This window comes from Abrus precatorius, unplaced genomic scaffold (assembly GCF_003935025.1).
Source record: "Abrus precatorius isolate BTA unplaced genomic scaffold, Abrus_2018 Scaffold11, whole genome shotgun sequence".
NCBI lineage: Eukaryota > Viridiplantae > Streptophyta > Magnoliopsida > Fabales > Fabaceae > Abrus > Abrus precatorius.
The window spans coordinates 1903047-1921962 of NW_020874303.1; the positions used below are offsets into that span (position 1 = coordinate 1903047).

An 18916-nucleotide genomic window follows, 5' to 3' on the forward strand; every position below is an offset into this window, starting at 1 on the left:
AGGAGCTTGTAATGATGTGATGCGCATGATTTATTTAATGCCCTCTTGTTATATGATATATATAAATGTTTGCTGACATTAGTGAAGATGCAACCGGGATTTAATATTTCACGGCATGAGAAATGCTTACACACTTTCTTAAATAAGAAATATTTATTGTCACACTAATAGGTTTATTGTCACTTCAATTTAAAAAATTTTATGTAAAATATTTTTACTATTATAATTATAAGATAAAGAGAAAGATATTTTAAACAAAAGCAATTAAAAAAAGTGGTAATATGAGTGTGGCAGCAGATATATTTTTTAATATATTATTAGTGATTGATTAAATTTTGTGAGTTTTATTCTTAATTTAATAAATTTTTATATATTTTCATAATTTTTAATAAATTTTAATTAATAATAAATAAAAATATATTAAAAACCCATCTCTTCAGGGCGTTATTATTTGTTATCTTTTTATGTTATGCTTTTCATAAGGAGGGGCGTTGTGATCCTTCAGTTCTGTCCGTCCTTTGACCCTTTTCATGTGATGTGGGCTTTTTCACAAGAGAAAGCGACTCTTCACTTTTCAAAAGGACATGTTCCCAATTCCCATTGCTCATGTGTTCGTTCTTTGTTGAAACTTGCATTTATAACTCTCATATATATTTCTAGCAACATTTTCTTCAATACATGGACAAATAACATTCACATTCTGCATGACAGTAAATGAAATTTCAGTTTATATCCTTTTTTTTTCACTTTATATTGATCTTTATTGATTCACATAATTGCATAAAAATCATGCATAGTTTATGTAATTGAGATATATAATATTATATTATTTCATAAATTAATGGCATGCTTGAACAGTACTTTCTCTCGTAAAAAATAAAAAACTAAATTATTAGTATTAAAAAAAATAATTAAATCAGTTATATTTTCATAAATATAAATTTTATTTCAAAAATACCTATAATATTAAATGATATGATTGATAGATTGTATATTCAATAACACTAATAGAAAAAAATATAAAAAGAGTTTAACAATTAATACATCTTAAATTTATTTTATATTTTTTATAATTAAAACTAAAAAAATACTTCATTTTGTTCTTTATAAAAATGACTGAAGGGTAAAGTAGTTTACATGAATTTTATGTATTTTTCAGTGCACATTTCGTGAGATGCTAAAAATTTTCAAGTTTTTCATAACAGCTAGATAGTTATACAAATAGGTCATGAGGTTTGTGAAGAGTCAAAGAAAGGGTACTCGATATAATTTCATTAAATCTTGAGGTTGGGAATATAATTTATCTTTAATTCATTTATTATTAACACATTTTTATTAGTTAAAATTTACGTGAGATTCACTTCCTTTTTAGTGAGTTTTATTCTTAATTCGGTAGGTTAACATTAATTTCACTTTATAAATAAAAATGTTATTAATGTTTATTTATTTTTCTTTTTCTTAGGGAGGTTACGATGATGGAGATAGAAATGGTGGAAGAAGAAATTGTGATTTTGTTAAATATAATAATAATAAAACTTATTTTCGGATGATAGTAAATATTTTATGTTTTTTTTTTTTTTTTTATGGCTGTGGTTTGCCAAAGCCTTTCTCATTGCTATTACAATTGTATGGAAAGTAAATATAAACGTTTAAAATTTTGACGTATAGCGTTTGGTATGTAAGTTATTTTTATTCATGGGATTTTTCAGAATCATATTTTATGCAAACCATAATTTCTGAGAATATAACAAAAGAGATTGAAGGATTTATTGAAACATTATCATGAATATCACTAAAATTTTTCTACCTTTATGTTTATTTTATATTCTTATTCTTTCCTTGAGAACATTTTGTTAAACAAACATAATTTAAAAAAAAAACACTTATAAATATTAGTTTCTTGAAAATATTTTTTAACAGATTCATATTAAACATGAAAACTAATCAGTCTTAACTTAAGATTCATAAAAGATTTTTAAGAAATACCCCTTCACACATCACTTAGAAAATAATCTAGGGTGCACCTTATTAGAATTTTTTTCAGAAGAACAATAAAAATTTGAAAAAGTAATTAATATGAGAGAGAGAGAGAGAGAGAGAGAGAGAGAGAGAGATGAACCAGTTTTAAGGAGACTGGGTCCACAGGGAACTGTGACGAGGTTGTGTATTCATACTTCAGCTTCCATGCATTTGGACACCAAATAAAATGTGTATAAGCAAGTAACAAGAACCCTTAGCTATGAATCTTGCACAAACTGTTCCTCTTAGAGTTTCCAACTGTGTTCTATAAAAAGTAACTTCCAAGATAATAAAAAGTGGAAGGTGGAAGCAGCCATGGTAAGTTTGATGGGCTAGGAAGCCAATCTAAGAGGTAATAGAGATGGTGAACTCATTGCAGAGACACTAAAGGGGTTGTTGTTGATGATGCTTTTGAAACTGAGGCCCCAAAAATGTTTTTGTGGATAAGGTTTGCATGAGGACAAGCCAGAAATAAAAAGCTTCCACACATTTTTTAAATAAATGTTAGTCACCAAATAAATTTACTCTCAAGTTTATAAATAGTAAATGGGCCTTTAATTTCTGTACATATGGGCTATTTAAAACATAACGGCCCAGGTTTGGTGTAAGATAATGTTAAGAGTAATTTTTTCAGGAAAATAAATTAATGGTATAGAAATATGTTAATGATTTATGCACACTATGCTTTCACCCTTTAGTTATATAGGAAAAAATGAGTGTGTATTGAAAATATAATGTGAAATGCATTTCTCTCATTTAGTCCCAACTATTTTATAATATAACTCAGTAAAAACTCACCACAAGCTAGGTTAACTCATGGGTCAAATTCCACTTTGACAGCTCCACAAGTGACTATGGAAAGCATAAAAGTTTTGATTGCATGTAAGATAGTGTTTTGAGTTTTTTTCCTTTGTAAACAAATCACTATTATCAGAATATGGAAATGATTGTTGCACACTACTCTATCACCTTTTGTTAGACTTGGAAATAAATGATTGAGTAATGTGAACTGTGTTTCTCTTATTTTTCTTATCTAAAATGAAAGTATTATAAAAATAATATAAAAAATAAGAATAATGTTGTATGCACATTTATACATCACCTTACATCTGGTCATTTTTATACTGTTTTATTTCATGTAAGTGGCAGGTTACTATTTAACACAGAAAAGTCCATATTAAATAAGAAGTGTTCTTTTATAAGTAAGCAACTACTATAAGAACATGAAAACGATTGTTGCACAATATACTTCACATCTTTTGTTGTACACGGAAAGTGAAATTAGCACACTTCTCTTGTTGTATTATCTAAAAGGTGATGTAACAATGGTATAAATGAAAAGAATAATGTTATACACATATATATCACGTCATATTCGTTCATTTTTCACCCTCACAATCAGTCCTATCTTGTTTATACTTACACTTCTTTTGCTTCACAAGTTGAGGAGATGTAACTCTTAAAAAAGGTATAATAAGCATGTTTCTTGCTATTTACCATCATTTCTTTTGAACCTTCAATTTGAAAATTGTACTAAAATTATGCTACATTATCTTATTTTTATACTATGTATCTATACTCACTTATTAGTTTTAATGATTTTTAAAATAAATTTATAAATTTCCTCTCACCTAAATCTTAAATGTTATTATAAATTATAAATTTTGAAGTATCTCACTTTTCTTGATTTTTTTTTCTTTGAAAAAGTGTTATGTTAGGCATCTAGTATTTAGATGGAGAACAGAAGAAAAGTGAAAATTTTCGTAATAATATTTTTTTTCAAATCTCAATTTTCACTCATCCGTTTTACACTTCTTTCTCATATCTTCCTATCTCTCAACGATGTATACACCTATTAAGGTGTAAAATAAAACATTTTCTTTGTGGTTAATTTTACCATGCTTCAGATTTTTATTAAAAAATGGGAAAATCATGTTCTTCAAGACAGTAATTTATGAAAATATTAAATTTTGAATTTTGCATAATTCTAAAGATCCAAAGTGGGGAAAAATTATTAGTGGGTCCCGAGACATATAAATAGATTTGCCACACTAATAAGCACCATATTATTGGCACATAAAACCACACAAGGGAATGTAGGTATTAGGAAATGGAAGAACCAAAGAAAAATAGATTTATAAACCAACTTTCCACTTTTCAGTTACATTAACATTTGGATAGGAACACTTAACATGTCTATCTAACATTATATCCAATTAGCTCCACGCAGTTTTGTGATCTTGTCACTTCCAAGTTTCAACTTTTGATATTACCACTCAGAAAAGGATCATTCTAAATTTTTTTTCCCACCATCGGATAGGACTCAGTCTAAGGTTTATTGCTTCATGCATATAGGTAAGGATAGATTAGTAGGTTTCAAATCAACCATTAGATATGCAAACTTGTTTACCACTTTATTAGCCCTAAATAAATACAATTCAAAGCAGCAAGTTTTCACCACATGTTTATTTTGTATTCAATCACTACTTTTATGATAACATTCAAAACTTAAGTTTATTGAAAATCCAATGGCCACAGTTCTGTTGCAAATACACATGGTTATTAACTAGAACTTGCTTTAGCAATAAATTTAGCAAAATCTGTCTCTAAGTATGAAAATGAAGCTCAATCAGAAGATAATACACCCGCCCCTTCAAACTTTCAAGTACTTGATAGCAGTTTGAACATCCTTATCACCTCTGCCACTGAAATTAACCACAACTTTGGTTCCATTAGGAAGGGTTGGACAGATTTTCTCTAGATATCCCAAAGCATGAGATGTTTCCAAAGCCGGGATTATTCCTTCAAGTCGCGAAACTCTCTTAAAAGCTACACATACAAAAGCATCCACAAAATTAGATAGAAACAAGATCTGACAAAAGAGCAACAATAACATGAACATCTAACCACAAAAGTATAAAAATATATCTATCTTATTAATGCTGTATGATGGAGAATGGCAAGATGAGATTCTGTGTTCATCATAAAGTCATGCTCCAGAACAATTTTAAGTAAACTAAAGATAAAAATACTAGAATACATGCTATTTGAAAGATATCTAAGATGGACATCACCTACTTAGATTTTAGACACATCAATAAAACTAATAAAGAACAAGTGCCATGGGGAATTTACAGGAAGACCAGATAAAGATTACAGAAATAATACAGTAAAATAAGTATCATACAAATGACTCAGATGAGAGTTATCATTCACATACAATAGAATCTCTTTACAGTTATAATTTATAAAGCACAATCACACAAAATCATAGTGTATGCCAATGCAAAGGAGGGAGAAAGACATAAGTCATGACAACTGAAATTTAAAATCCATGCAATTTTCACTGTATATTAAAAATATTTTTCACATAAATCTGTAATCACGTCTTATACAAAGCAAGAATACCTTCCAATGCTTCTTCATCAGTGATGCTATGGTATTCAGCACGCCCTAAATCTTTCAAAAAGCTATGTTCAGGACCAACACCAGGGTAATCCAAGCTGCATATAAATTTTTTCATCATTGTAAACATAATTACACAGTCAGAGTAAGTATAATCACAATAGAAAAAAGAAAAATGGATAGCAAATTATCATTCAGATGAATTACCCTGCGCTAACAGAGTGAGGCTCAACTATTTGTCCATCATCATCCTGCAGCAGATAGCTCATAGCTCCATGCAAAACCCCAATTTCTCCCTTTGTCAATGTTGCAGCATGCTTGCCACTGTCAAGACCAAATCCAGCAGCCTCCACACCTATTAGCCTAACATCTTTGTCATCGACAAATTCATGGAAAAGTCCTATGGCATTTGAACCTCCACCAACACATGCAATCAGAACATCAGGTTTCCCATCCCATTTCTCCAAAGCTTGCTTTCTGGTCTCCTTGCCAATCACAGCATGAAACTCTCTTACCATCATTGGATACGGATGTGGCCCAGCAACAGAACCCAAAATATAATGAGTTGTCTCTACATTAGTCACCCAGTCCCTTATAGCCTCTGATGTAGCATCCTTAAGCGTAGCAGTCCCAGAATGCACAGCTCGCACCTATAGTACAGATAATCCTATTAGATAGGCCAAAGAGCAAATCATAATTTTCAAATGTAGATAGATCTTTTAAATTCAACATATAGCAACTAGTTTTGGACACACATTACGATCACATTACAAGATTGAAGAGCACACAATTTCCCTGATGAAGAATGTAATATATTAATTCAAATGTTTTTGACATTTATACCGATCAAGACTTGGTCTTTGGATGCTACAATTACTCAAATAAAAATACTAACATTAATACAGTGTTCAAACTTTTTTACTTATAACATTCTCATGTTAGTGTCCATATCTCATGTTGACCCAAATCTTGCGTATGCATCTATGCATGTAGTACACTATCTTGTCTCAAATAAAAATACTTACATTAATACAGTCATGTTGTAAAGATGCATCTATGCATGTTCAGAACCAAAAATATTCTCCAAAAACAGAATATATCAAGCATAAAAATATGTCTACTTTCCAGAACAAAATCATGCACATCCGCATCCATTGATTGAGCTATGCTACTCAAAACATTTGTCAAATTTACCATTTGCCTCAATCAATTTGTGAACCTTGGCACATTAGGAGTAACTGTCTACTGGATCAGAAAATAGTTTCAACAAAAAGTTTTATATACTGGTATATACAAATCCAATCCTGATTTTCAATAGTTAACAGGACATATACTTTCAGAATCATCATAAATTATCCTGTGAAGAAAGTGGTTCAGCTGATGATTGCAATATAGAACATAGCTGCATATCTAATGTATTTTATCCTTAAGTACTAGCTCAAAAAAAGAAGTGCATGAAAGACGTGTATGTCTAACAAAAGAGAAACAGTTAAAAGTTTATTCGTAGAAGGATCTTACCCCACTATATTTATATTAAAATAGAAAAGATATCAACAGACAGAGTAAAAGACATTTATATGCAAAAGGACACAGTGCAATTGCAAACATGAAGAACACCGTACATGCAGTTAAAGGGATTAACGACATCTATAGCAAGCTTTAACGTTCATTCTTAAAATAACAGACAACTGACAGCCATCAGCCACGTTATTGTCTTCAACAAGTGATCATTCATATGACATAATGAAGAACAACAAACATGAGAACATTAACCTTTTTCATTTCAAGGATATATTTTTCTTTTATTTAATTGTCAACAAAATAAGAAATCTTTTATATGATAGGATATATCTACCTACCAAATGGAACAACAATAACAGATGATGTATATACCTCGGCACCAAGAAGGCGCATTCTGAAAACATTGAGTGCCTGCCTTTCCATATCCTGTGCACCCATATAAATTATGCATTCTAAACCAAACCGAGCACATACAGTAGCAGTGGCAACTCCATGCTGACCAGCTCCAGTTTCAGCAATAATGCGTTTTTTGCCCAAACTCTTGGCAAGCAAAGCTTGGGCAACAGCATTGTTAATTTTGTGAGCCCCTGTGTGATTAAGATCTTCCCTCTTCAGATAGATGTGAGGCCCTTCACCATTAGGCCTCTTGTAATGCTCCGTCAACCTTTCTGCAAAATAAAGAGGACTCTCCCGGCCAACATAGTCTCTTAGAATCCCAGCCAGCTCTCTCTGCAATTTAAATCATCTATCTCAGAAAATTTCCATTATTTTTCCGTCCAAGAAACTACATTGTTTAGCTGCTAAATGTTGTTAACATACAAAGAATGAGAGATGTGCTTGTTGAGAGAGATAAAAAATTATTCACAGAATGATTGAGTGGAGATTAATATGGAGTTCCAAATTGTTCAGTTTTGTATGGAACTGTAAAAGCAAAGACTAACAAATGTGCTGAAGAATAAAATGACACACATTCAAATTGTCACAAAAATGAAATTTTCATTCACAAGCATGAGAAACAGCAAAAGGAAAAGGAAATAACCCTTAGTGTCAACTGTTTGGTTTCAGAAACACTGTAAAATTGTTTTTCACTGTACAAATCTTTGAAACAAAATGAAAACATGGTCACAGTTTAATAATTAAAAGTGAAAACATAAAATGAAGTTTAAAAACGTTTTGTAAAACCAAACACCCCCCTCATTATTTAAAATAACAAGGTCGAGTATAAAGTAACCATTAATTCTTCCCACAGCAGAAAGGCCGAAGCTTAACCCCAGCTCAGTTTCCGGTATTCCCCACTTCCAACATGGTCAGAGGATTCAATCAATTCAACAGACAAAATGACAGTCCCAAATATGCTAAACTTTAAAAAAAATAACTAAATAGCCAAAACTACCATCACTGCCACATTTCAACAATCAAGTTGTGTGCCACACTAACAAATACTGTTCAAAATGAAAAAACAAAACCCATTACAAACAAAATTTCAGCTTAGCCCCCACATTGCAAAGGAAACTCATCTTCAACTAAATCCACCGAGTGTCTATTTAAAGTTGAGTAAAATTGACCTTGATAAAATTAATTCTGAGGCATTAAATATAATTAAAATATAAGACTAGATTAATAAAAAAATGGTAATGGACTGAGGATAAGTGAGATTGAGGAACGAATGATAAAATTTTATTGAAAAAGGGAAATAGATGAGCACTTATTGTAATTTTACAATTTTAATATAATATATGTTTTTTCTTTTATTATTTTGGATGCTAAACTCACCTTATGATTGAGGTTAACAGAATTTTAATTTAATTTAAATCATATTTTCATTGGAACTTGTGTTATTTTATTGAAAATTGCAAAAATATATTTTGTAACTCTAAAAAATAAGTCCTGAAACAGCTTCCCAGAACCTAAAAATCAAACAATCAGCATTTCCGTAAACAAATCAAACCCAACAAAAATGACCAAAATACAGTAAAAATCATCACAAAACCTGAAAATCTTCATCAGCAGCGAGGGAATGGAAAGCAGCCTCAAGCTCAGTGAGTGCATGCATCAGAGTTTCAGGCACATATTTGCCACCAAACCTTCCAAATCTACCAAACGAATCGGGTCTCTGAGGCGTAACCGACCCATTATCAAGCTTGATGTGATCCTTCAATGGAACAACAGAAGCAGGGTCTCTGGTGAGAGAGCAACACACAGAAGAAGAAGAAGGGGTTCTGAAAGCTGAAGAAGGAAAAGACGCAAACTTTGACATATTTGAGGGAGAAATGGAATATGGGTGTGGCTGTCTGTGAATGTGAAGCACCCTTGAAGAGTTCAAGCTTGTGATAGAGGTAGCCATGAGAGGTTTTGCAATTGATGTTGAAGCTTTTCCTCAGACAAGTGGTTTTTGGGTTGTTGGAATTCAATTTATACAGAATACAGAGACGTGACTGAAAACACGTTTTAAAATGTAATTTTTATTATATTTATAAAAAATATTTTTTTCATATATATTTTACAATTATTAATTTTTTAAAAAAATAAATACTTACTTTATAAATTATTTTTAATGAATGTATACTAATTATTTTATAAAAAAATGTTAATCTTTTAAGAAATTAATTAATAAAATTATATTAAAAGGTGTTCATACAATAATAATATTACAGGGATTTTTGATTTGTTTGTCTTTACATAGCGACAGAATTCAGAGGAACAACTCACAACGCTGTGATTAGATTTGGTCTGATCTTGAATTGTCTGGTTTTTTCTACGCGATTTGTCACGCATGGAAAATGTCACAACTTTTATTTTTTTTCCTATTTTTTTAGTATTATTTTTTTCCAAATATTTTATTTATTTTTATATTGTCTTAAGCATTAAATGAGACTTAAAAGATGGTTCATCATGTGGGTTTTAGTTTAATCCAAAGTTTTGATTTCGAGTCTTAAGTAATGCGGCTATGATTATGATAAATATTTAAAAATATAATTTTAATATAATCATTACAAGTCAAATACAATTATTTCTTACAAAAACTTTATGTAATTTAAATAAAATATAATAATTAATTAATTTATATGAGTCGATAAGAATAATATAAAAGTTAAATAAAAATATGATAAAATAAGGGTAATTAAGTTATTATTTTATAATATAATTGATATATAAATTTGATATAGTATGTTATCTTATTTTATTTATTTTAAATTTAGACTTTTTTATAAAATAAAATCTAGATTAGAAAGTAAGATAAGAAAAAACTATAACATAAACTTATTATTTCATGTTAGATAAATAAATATTAAAAAATAATAAGATAGAAAAATTAATTTTATTATTAAAAGTGCATCTCTTATTATTAGAGGAGGATATACAAACTTCAATTGATCCACATAGCCCTTAGTTGACAAAAGCTCATGTTAAATGTAACTCTGACATAGTTTTAGATGCAGGTTCAATTCTTTTAGTTTAGAAAAAATTAGACTCAAAGTGCTTGAATTTTACAAAAATTTTATAATTTGTATTTAATTTTTATAAATAATTTATTAGAATATATTTATTATTTTTTATAAATTAGTTTTTCAGTACCTCCAATATAGTATTTTAATAAATCAAGTCAATTAAATAGATTAAAAAAATAATATGTAAAAAATATAAAAGAGAAATGCATTAAAAATAAAAAAAAAGAATAAAAATATAATGAATAAATACTAAAAGAGAAAGACATTAAAAATAATTTAAATAAAATTTTGTTTTTATAAAAACTTATAAATCATATATTTGATCCCTCTTGATTTATTTTTTTCAAAATAATGTCTTAATTTTTATTTAGTCTCTATTAGTAATTTATTAACTTGTTTCATTATTTTTTTATATAACATCTAAATTGTTTATATAAATTAATTGAAATATAACATGAGTAAAATATGTTATTAATAACATCACATATTTCATATTTTTTAAATAAAATTTTAACGAATAAAGTTAAGACTTTAAAATTAAAATTTAAAAAATTTATGTCAATGATAAAAGTATAAAATAAAAAAAGTAATGAATTACTAATAAAGGGACTATATTAAAAATATAATTTTTAAGAAATTTATTTAAAAAAATTAAAACCAAAGGATAAAATAGAAATTTTTAAAATTTTTAGAGGACAAGAATTATATTTAAGAAAAAAAAACCATTACTTATTTAAATGAATACAAAAAAAAGAATAAGAAATAAGAAATTTTTTATAAAATATTTTCATAATAGTAAAAAATATTTTAATAAAAAAACTTAAACTTTTAATATAACATTTTCTTTATATTTATTATTTTTAAATTTTTATATTATTTAAAAATATTTAACAATAAAAAAATAACATTGGTATGAAATTATTTATTTGTGTGGACTCCACTTCCCTAATTTATTTTCTTCCATTAAATGAGAAAAGCACCAAACAACAGAAAATCACTCTTTCACCATTAAAATCAGTCTTCTCAATTTTTTTCATCTCATATTCATCTTTTCCAACTTTGTTTACTTCCCTTCAACAAAAAAACGTGATTTTTAAATTTATAGTTCAACCCATTTATTTATATAAAAAAAATTTATTGAAGAAATTAAATTATTTTAATGTAATAAAGGAAAATAATTCATTTTAATCCACAAATCAATCATTGCTTGAATGAATAAACTAGTTTATTAGCTAATTTTAAAAAATAAAATTTTGTTAAAAAAAGGTAGAGCCAATTTAATCAAAGCTTATTACTGTCAATGAGATTAAATGTCAGAGTAAGACTATTTAAATGCAGCTATAAAATAGGTTAATCAATTTAATGGTAAGTTTAAGCACTCTCTTTAAATAAGACTATTTAATATATTTTTCACACTCTCTTATTTTCATTATTTCCATAATTTAATTTTAATTTTTTTAAAAATTATTCAAATATTATATATTTTCAATTTTTCTTCTTTTGTCAAAAATATTTTTTATTCACTCTTCTCAACTTGTTCAATTTTTAAAAAATTGTTCTTTTTACATATTCTTTTCATTTCAAATCTTAATTAATTCTGCTCCAAAATAAATTCTTATATTATTTTTTTCTGAAATGTCAATTATACTTTTAAATTAATTATTTAAAATTTTAAGTTTATTTCGTTTTTCTAAATTTGAGCTATTTAGGTTTCTCTGCTTACTTACCTAGATCAGAATTTTAATTTTTTTCTTAAATATTTTTATTTTAATTTATATTTCAAATTATTACCTAATTTTAAAATATTTGCATAATGTATGAGAACTTGCAGTTGCAGGTTACGAGACAATTTTTTTAAAGATATGAACACATTTATTTTATTAAACTCTTTTTCGGGAAATCAAATAATACTTCTCTATTATGTATTTGAATATTTTTAGTAAGACCGGAAAAATATATTTTTATTAAACCCATTTAATATTATTAAAAAATAAAATTTCCATTTATTATTATGTTTATTTTGTAACTAGGAAATTATTATATTTCCATTTGGATAATAAAATTGGAATTATAATCTAATTGGATAAAACCTGCATAATGTTATTTAAATGCCATTTAATATTCTTCAATAAAATTATGAAAAAGAAAAAATTCATTGATTTCTTTCCTTTACTTATTATCTTTTTTAAAATGAGTATGAGATCACTGACAAAAAAATTTTTTAAAATTGCACAATAAAAATGCAAAAAAGGAGTTAATTAGAATAAAATTTTAAACAAATATTTATATTAAAAAATAATTATATTTAATATTTTTAATAATTTAAAATTACTTTACAAGTTTACAAATTTTAATAATTAACTTCGCAACTATCACCTTGGCTATGACGCTTTTGGCCTGTCTTGAATTATTTACTGTAAGATCTCTCTAAAAGGATAAATAAAATAAAATAAAATTATAAAATCTAACAAATTTAAAAAATGCTACAAAACAAGAACAAGTTACAAATGGAAGTGACAGACTTACTTTAGACGAGTGAATGAATACAGAGAAAATATAAAAATATAAATTAAAATTATTTTTAAAAAAAATAATTTATTAATAAAATATTTATTAAGGATATCATATTTTAAAATATAAAAATAAACAAAATTATTTTTATTAACAAAATATTTTAATGATGTTTTATAAATAACCTTATCCTTAAATTTGATTAAAAATATTGAGATTGATTAAAGAAAATAAAAATAGTAAATTTTTTATTAAACAATTAATTAAATAAGAAAATATTAAATTGATTTGATACAAAAGTTTAGAAAATCCAAAATAAAAAGACATATGATTACATTATAAGAGAATATATAAAAATAAAATAAAAACTCAAATTTGTTATACAAGAAATAGATCGTTTTTTAGCATAAACTTACTGTTTGAACAGAATTATTTTCTATGGAGGATACTTTAAAAAAAAAAACTTGTTTTAGAGAAGACAAAAAAACTTTTACATACATAAAGAGAAAAAAAAAAAACAATACAAACAATAGCATTTTAAAGAAGACAACAAGCACAAACACATTATTCATATATTTTATCATTATTCATATATTTCATCATATTTGAAGAATCCAAAAGAAGAAAGTGTTTAAATTTTGCCCAAAAATTTAGAAATTACATTGGGTGTGCATTGAAAGATCACATGGAATGTGTGCATAACATTTAAAAGACATATTTTTAATTGTTTAACTAATATCATTAGGAATTAATTAATAAATAGATAAATAGAAATTGCATTGAGGTGTGTGTTATAAATTTTTTTTAACAAAAATTACTTTTAATTATCTTAAAATTATTTTTTATAAGAGTTGTATTATAGGAGTGAATGTAACAAGTAATTTTCTAGACATAACATCTTGATTTTTAAATTATAAAGTGAGATCATTGCCTTTTCGATATTTAAGCATTTATGTTGGAGATAACTTAAGAAGAAAAAGTTCTTGACAAAAGCTTATTAAGGTGCTAATCACAAACTAGCATCTTAGAAACACAAATAATCTCTTATTGGCTCGAAAATGCGGCTTTTAAATTGTTAGGCCTTCACAAGTCATCTAAAAACATAAAATACATTCTACAATGACATGATTAGAATTAACCATGCATAAGTTTTTATCTAAAAATTACATTTTACCTTTCTTTTTATAAATTTTAAGGATGTTTTTATATATAATTTATGCATAAAAATAACATGTTCGATTTTGTTTTTAAACAAAAAGTATCAAAGTAGAGTCTTATTTGTAACATTCTTATTTATTTATACTATTTAAGGAAATAATTTTATATTGAAAGGAGGAAATTAAATTAAATTTCACTTGTATTCAAAATGCAAAGTGCAAGAAATGTAAAACTTTCATTTTTGTTACTTAGACTCATAAATTTTTTCAATAATAAAACAATAAAAAAATGATAAATTTAGGTAGGAAGCTAAAATAACATACATGGACACTAGTTAATTATCATACAAGAGTTTATTATTTACAAAATATAATTCAAAAATACATTAGAACTCATTTATACTATTTACAAATAAAATACAAAATACAACAACTTCTAATGAACAGTATATTCACACCAAAAAACTGAAGATGATGCTAATCATCATTCTTAAATCATCTCTTTATCCCTACTAATTCCTCTTAAGATATGTTATCGTCTCTATTGAGATCGCTTGTGTCTCCACTACTTTAGTACCTGTAATTCGCTTTATGATAAAATGACTTGCTCTTTTATTTTGATCATATCCAAAAAAGTATGCAGTAATTCCACGCATCTGGTGATCTGATCAAACCTTTGTATATGTACAAGCATAGGATATGGTGGATCCTACCACTGCTAAGGTAATCAAAAGGTACATTATATCTTATTGTTATTTCTAAAGTAAATATAATGCCAAAACCATCATTATTGTTTACAATGAAACTACAATAACACACTAATTAATAAAAACAATATAGTTAATTTCAATATACATACTATAACCATCAGTTTTATAACTTTATTATATTTTCCTTTCTATTATTCTTAGATTCTTCATTTCAAACTTTCATTGCCCATGAGATCCTTTGAGGTCTTCCTTGTATATATAGTTGCTGGATAATCTCATCTACACAGATACAATGTGTGTCGATCCGGCTCATTTTAGCAAAAGCATGGTCAAGAGTTTAGGTCAAGAAATAAGTGTGAGGTTGTAGTGCTCTTACTCTCATTAATATGCACAAATCAAGAAAAGCATTCATCACCCTCATTTTCCCAAGATTTTTAAAATCGCCTTTATCTTTCACATTCTCAGTATATCTCTGAACTATCTACACTCGTCCTTTTCATCTTTCCTTTCTCATCACCATTTCTCTTTTCGTATTCCTCATTATATCTTGATTTCACCATTTTTTTTTCTCTTATTCTACACAAATTGTTATTTTTATGGTATCTTATTTTTCATTATATTTTTTCTTTCTCTTTATTAAAGTTCATTGCCTCTGTCATATATCAATAAGTTATTGGAGATCAAGCACCTTCGAACTCAGTCCACAACATAAATGCACACACACACACATTTTCATGAGTACAAATATATCATGTTCTTAACAATGGAATAGAGCTCTTCTTACCTCAAATAGACAAATTTCATGAAGAAGTTAGTGAAACAAGGTTGTCCAAAAGACAGATCCTTTTACATATATTAGAGAAAAGTACCCTTTGAGAAAAGAGAAAACAAAGAAAATAGAATGAAAACAAAAAGTTAAGCTCTGAGATGCTCACTAGCAATTCTGTAGAGTTGAGATTCAAGCTTGGATTTAGAGTATGTTCAAAGTTCAGAGGAGTTCCTCAGGAGGAAGGGAAGAGAGAGTTCAAAGAAAATGAGTTAGGAAAGATTTCTTATATTATAATGAGTTTTTGGTCTGAAATCTCTTAAATACCTCTCACTTATTGTGAACTTTCGCTTGAGCCATACCACTCTTGCTTGAGCGAGCCCTTTCTCGTCTGGGCGAGAATACGGTTCCTCCAAGCTTTTTCTACTATTCTTACTTGAGTGAGAAGACGATCCAAGAGTTAACCATTTTTCCTGTGAGTTTGGGTTGAGTTTATCCAATTCTCGCTTGAGCGAGAATACCCTCAAATCTTATGGTTCTGGATACTTAGTCTCACATGATTGAGATTCCCTGCATCAAACTCCTATCAAACACTCATTAAATCACTTCAAAACACATTTCAACATCATCTAATATTACGCAATTCACTAAATAATAATTAAATAAAAAGAGGGTGTTATATTGTTAGGTACTATTTAAAGAGGTAATTAATAAATAAAGTTAAAAATTATATTGGAAGTGTGTATTGTAAAGTTACATGGGATGTGTTGCAATATTTTTTAAGAAAAAAATTATTTTTAGTTCTTTCAATGAAGAAATATGTGTATCTTGTGATTGTAACCATATCTTATAACAACATAGAGTACACTTCCTATATTAAGGCTAAAAAATTCACACCCACTATAGGCATCCAAAACAAAAGATTAAGGAACATTAACAAAAGTTATTTAGACATAGTTAAATTTATCAAATAATTAATCAATAGTAAACAAATTTTCTTAGACATAATAAGGTCATGCATATACTCTTGTCTCATAACTAACACAACAGGTACACTCAACTTAACACCAACTTTAAAAAGCGAAAAATTTTCACGCATACTCATAAATCTCTTTTTCTCATATCATACATCATTATATAAATATATGAAAATCTATTACTTCCTTTAATTACTTTAAAATTTAAAAATATACTTTAATTCTTTTTAAAAATTTTCATAATTTAAAATTACAACTTCAGTTCTAACGTATGTACTAAATAAATGTTATGACTTGAATTTCAATTTCAAATTCAAATTCTAATTCTAATGCTTAATTTTAGGTTTAATTCCTTGAGCAAATGTTATTTACAATTATTATATGCAATAATGTTTTTTGGTAAAATTATAAAAAACATGAAAAAATTTTAAAAATCATCCTTCATGATATTTGATATTTTTAGAATATTTTATTATTATTTTAAAAATAGCTATGTGCTACTTTTTTAAAATTTTTTTAAATTATCATTAATAATTTTTGACTCTTGATAATTTTTTATCTCTGAATTTATGTAGCTATACCAAAAATTAGTAATAACGATTATTAAACCTCGTATTTTTTATAATTTTTTAAAATATCGTATTTTTAATATATTATTTCTAAAAATCATAAATGAAAAACTAATTTGTAAGGATATATTTTTAACTTAAACGGGTAAAATTTGTTTTTTTTTTTTAGTAAAAAGGTGTAATTTAAAAACAATTTAAAAAAAGTTAATAAAAAATAAATTAATAAAAAAGATAAAATATTATAAAACATAAAAGTAATATTGATGTGATTGACGTGGACTCACCCTTTTCGGATTCTGATTCGATGTGTGTCTCCTTCAGCACCACTAGTGTTGTTATGGTGTGGATTGAATAGCAGCCACCATTGTTTTCAAAACAAAAGAACACATATTATAACGATGGAGCATCACAATAATTTTTAACAGCCAAGGTCTAAGGAAAAATAATTTTTCGAATGCACCCAATTTCACATCATAATTTTTTTTTATTTATCATTTATTATTTTCATGACTTATTTTTAAATATATTAAAAAATATTAATAAGATGGTCTCTAATATGTTATTTTTATTTATTAAAATTAAAAATTAAAAAGTGTATAGTTAATTTTTTTTATTGAAGGATGATAAAAAAAATACAATTAGAGCTAATAACGTGGACGATCAATGTCAGTGTATAGGAAAAGTCCCCTGTTCTTTTTCTTTTTTTAAGCATCAAACTGTTATGATTGTAGGTTAAAGTGTCGTTATTCAAAATTCTTAGGTTATCCTGCTAGTTATTGTTTCCTATATTTAGATGAAAATTAATTTTAAAAACACTTTTTTATTATTTTTCAGAAATATCTTTCCACACGTCTTAAAAAAAAAAGCACGCATTAGATTTTTTTTTATAACCCATGATAGTTTATCAATTTTTTAAATGTAAATTTAAAAGTATATAATAAAAAAAACAAATGTGATAAAAATGAATTAAAACTAATAAATATTATAAAATTTAATATATTAACATGTGCTGTTTAACGACACGTGCTTTTATAAATTAGACGTGACGTGATTGAAAGGAACCCACGCAATCGCATCTTCAAGTAAGAGCGTATTTATATTCGCATCTTTTTAAAATAAAATTTTTTGATTAAAATTTTATAAAACTTTACATTATATTTATTAAATTATTTATTGGAAAATACTTTATAAAAACTAAAATATTACTAAAATATAAAATATATTTATTTTCATAATATTTAATAAATTATTTATTAATTTCTTAATTGATATAGTTAAAACAAAAGTTAGTAAAGTTCTTATTTATTATATCACTTATTTCAGAAATAAAATCAAACACTATTAATAAAATATTAAATTATGCATATTAATAAATTCTGTGAAACTCTTTTTCCTTTTCATATACGTTAAATTATTAATTTTCATGGCCACCACTGCCAACTCACCACGTGCAAATAATTTGTTTGATTTTTTTCTGAAAGAAATTTGTATTAATTTAACTAAATATACTATTAGTGTAAAAATACACTACTCTTCAACCATATATTAGCATACAAGACTTATTACATAATATAATTTTTTTTTTTACAGTTATGCATCAAAACTAAAGTTATTTTATTGAGAAATGCTCTTAATAAAAAAATCCTCGAAGTAAAATAATATTAAATTCAAGACACGAGGACCTCACCCCAATCATTCAAATTTTTTATTCAAGAGTTAAACTTCATGAGGGAGGAGGAGAACGAATGCAACATCATGGATCCTCTCCATTTTCTAAGAGAAATAGACAAAATCATGACCATTAAAAATTTGACAGCATTTATAGTTTTGAT

General features: G+C 26.6%; 1 protein-coding gene across 1 annotated transcript; it reads right to left on the bottom strand.

Annotated features, from left to right (window-relative positions):
* Positions 1 to 4416: 4416 nt before the first annotated feature.
* Positions 4417 to 9322, bottom strand: LOC113854324 (tryptophan synthase beta chain 1-like). The gene is made up of 5 exons (XM_027485261.1): positions 8936 to 9322; positions 7318 to 7674; positions 5632 to 6074; positions 5428 to 5522; positions 4417 to 4848 (listed from the first exon to the last, which is right to left on the bottom strand). The coding sequence occupies exons 1-5, from the start codon at positions 9287 to 9289 to the stop codon at positions 4673 to 4675; spliced, it is 1425 nt and encodes a 474-aa protein (XP_027341062.1). The 5' UTR covers positions 9290 to 9322; the 3' UTR covers positions 4417 to 4672.
* Positions 9323 to 18916: the final 9594 nt, after the last annotated feature.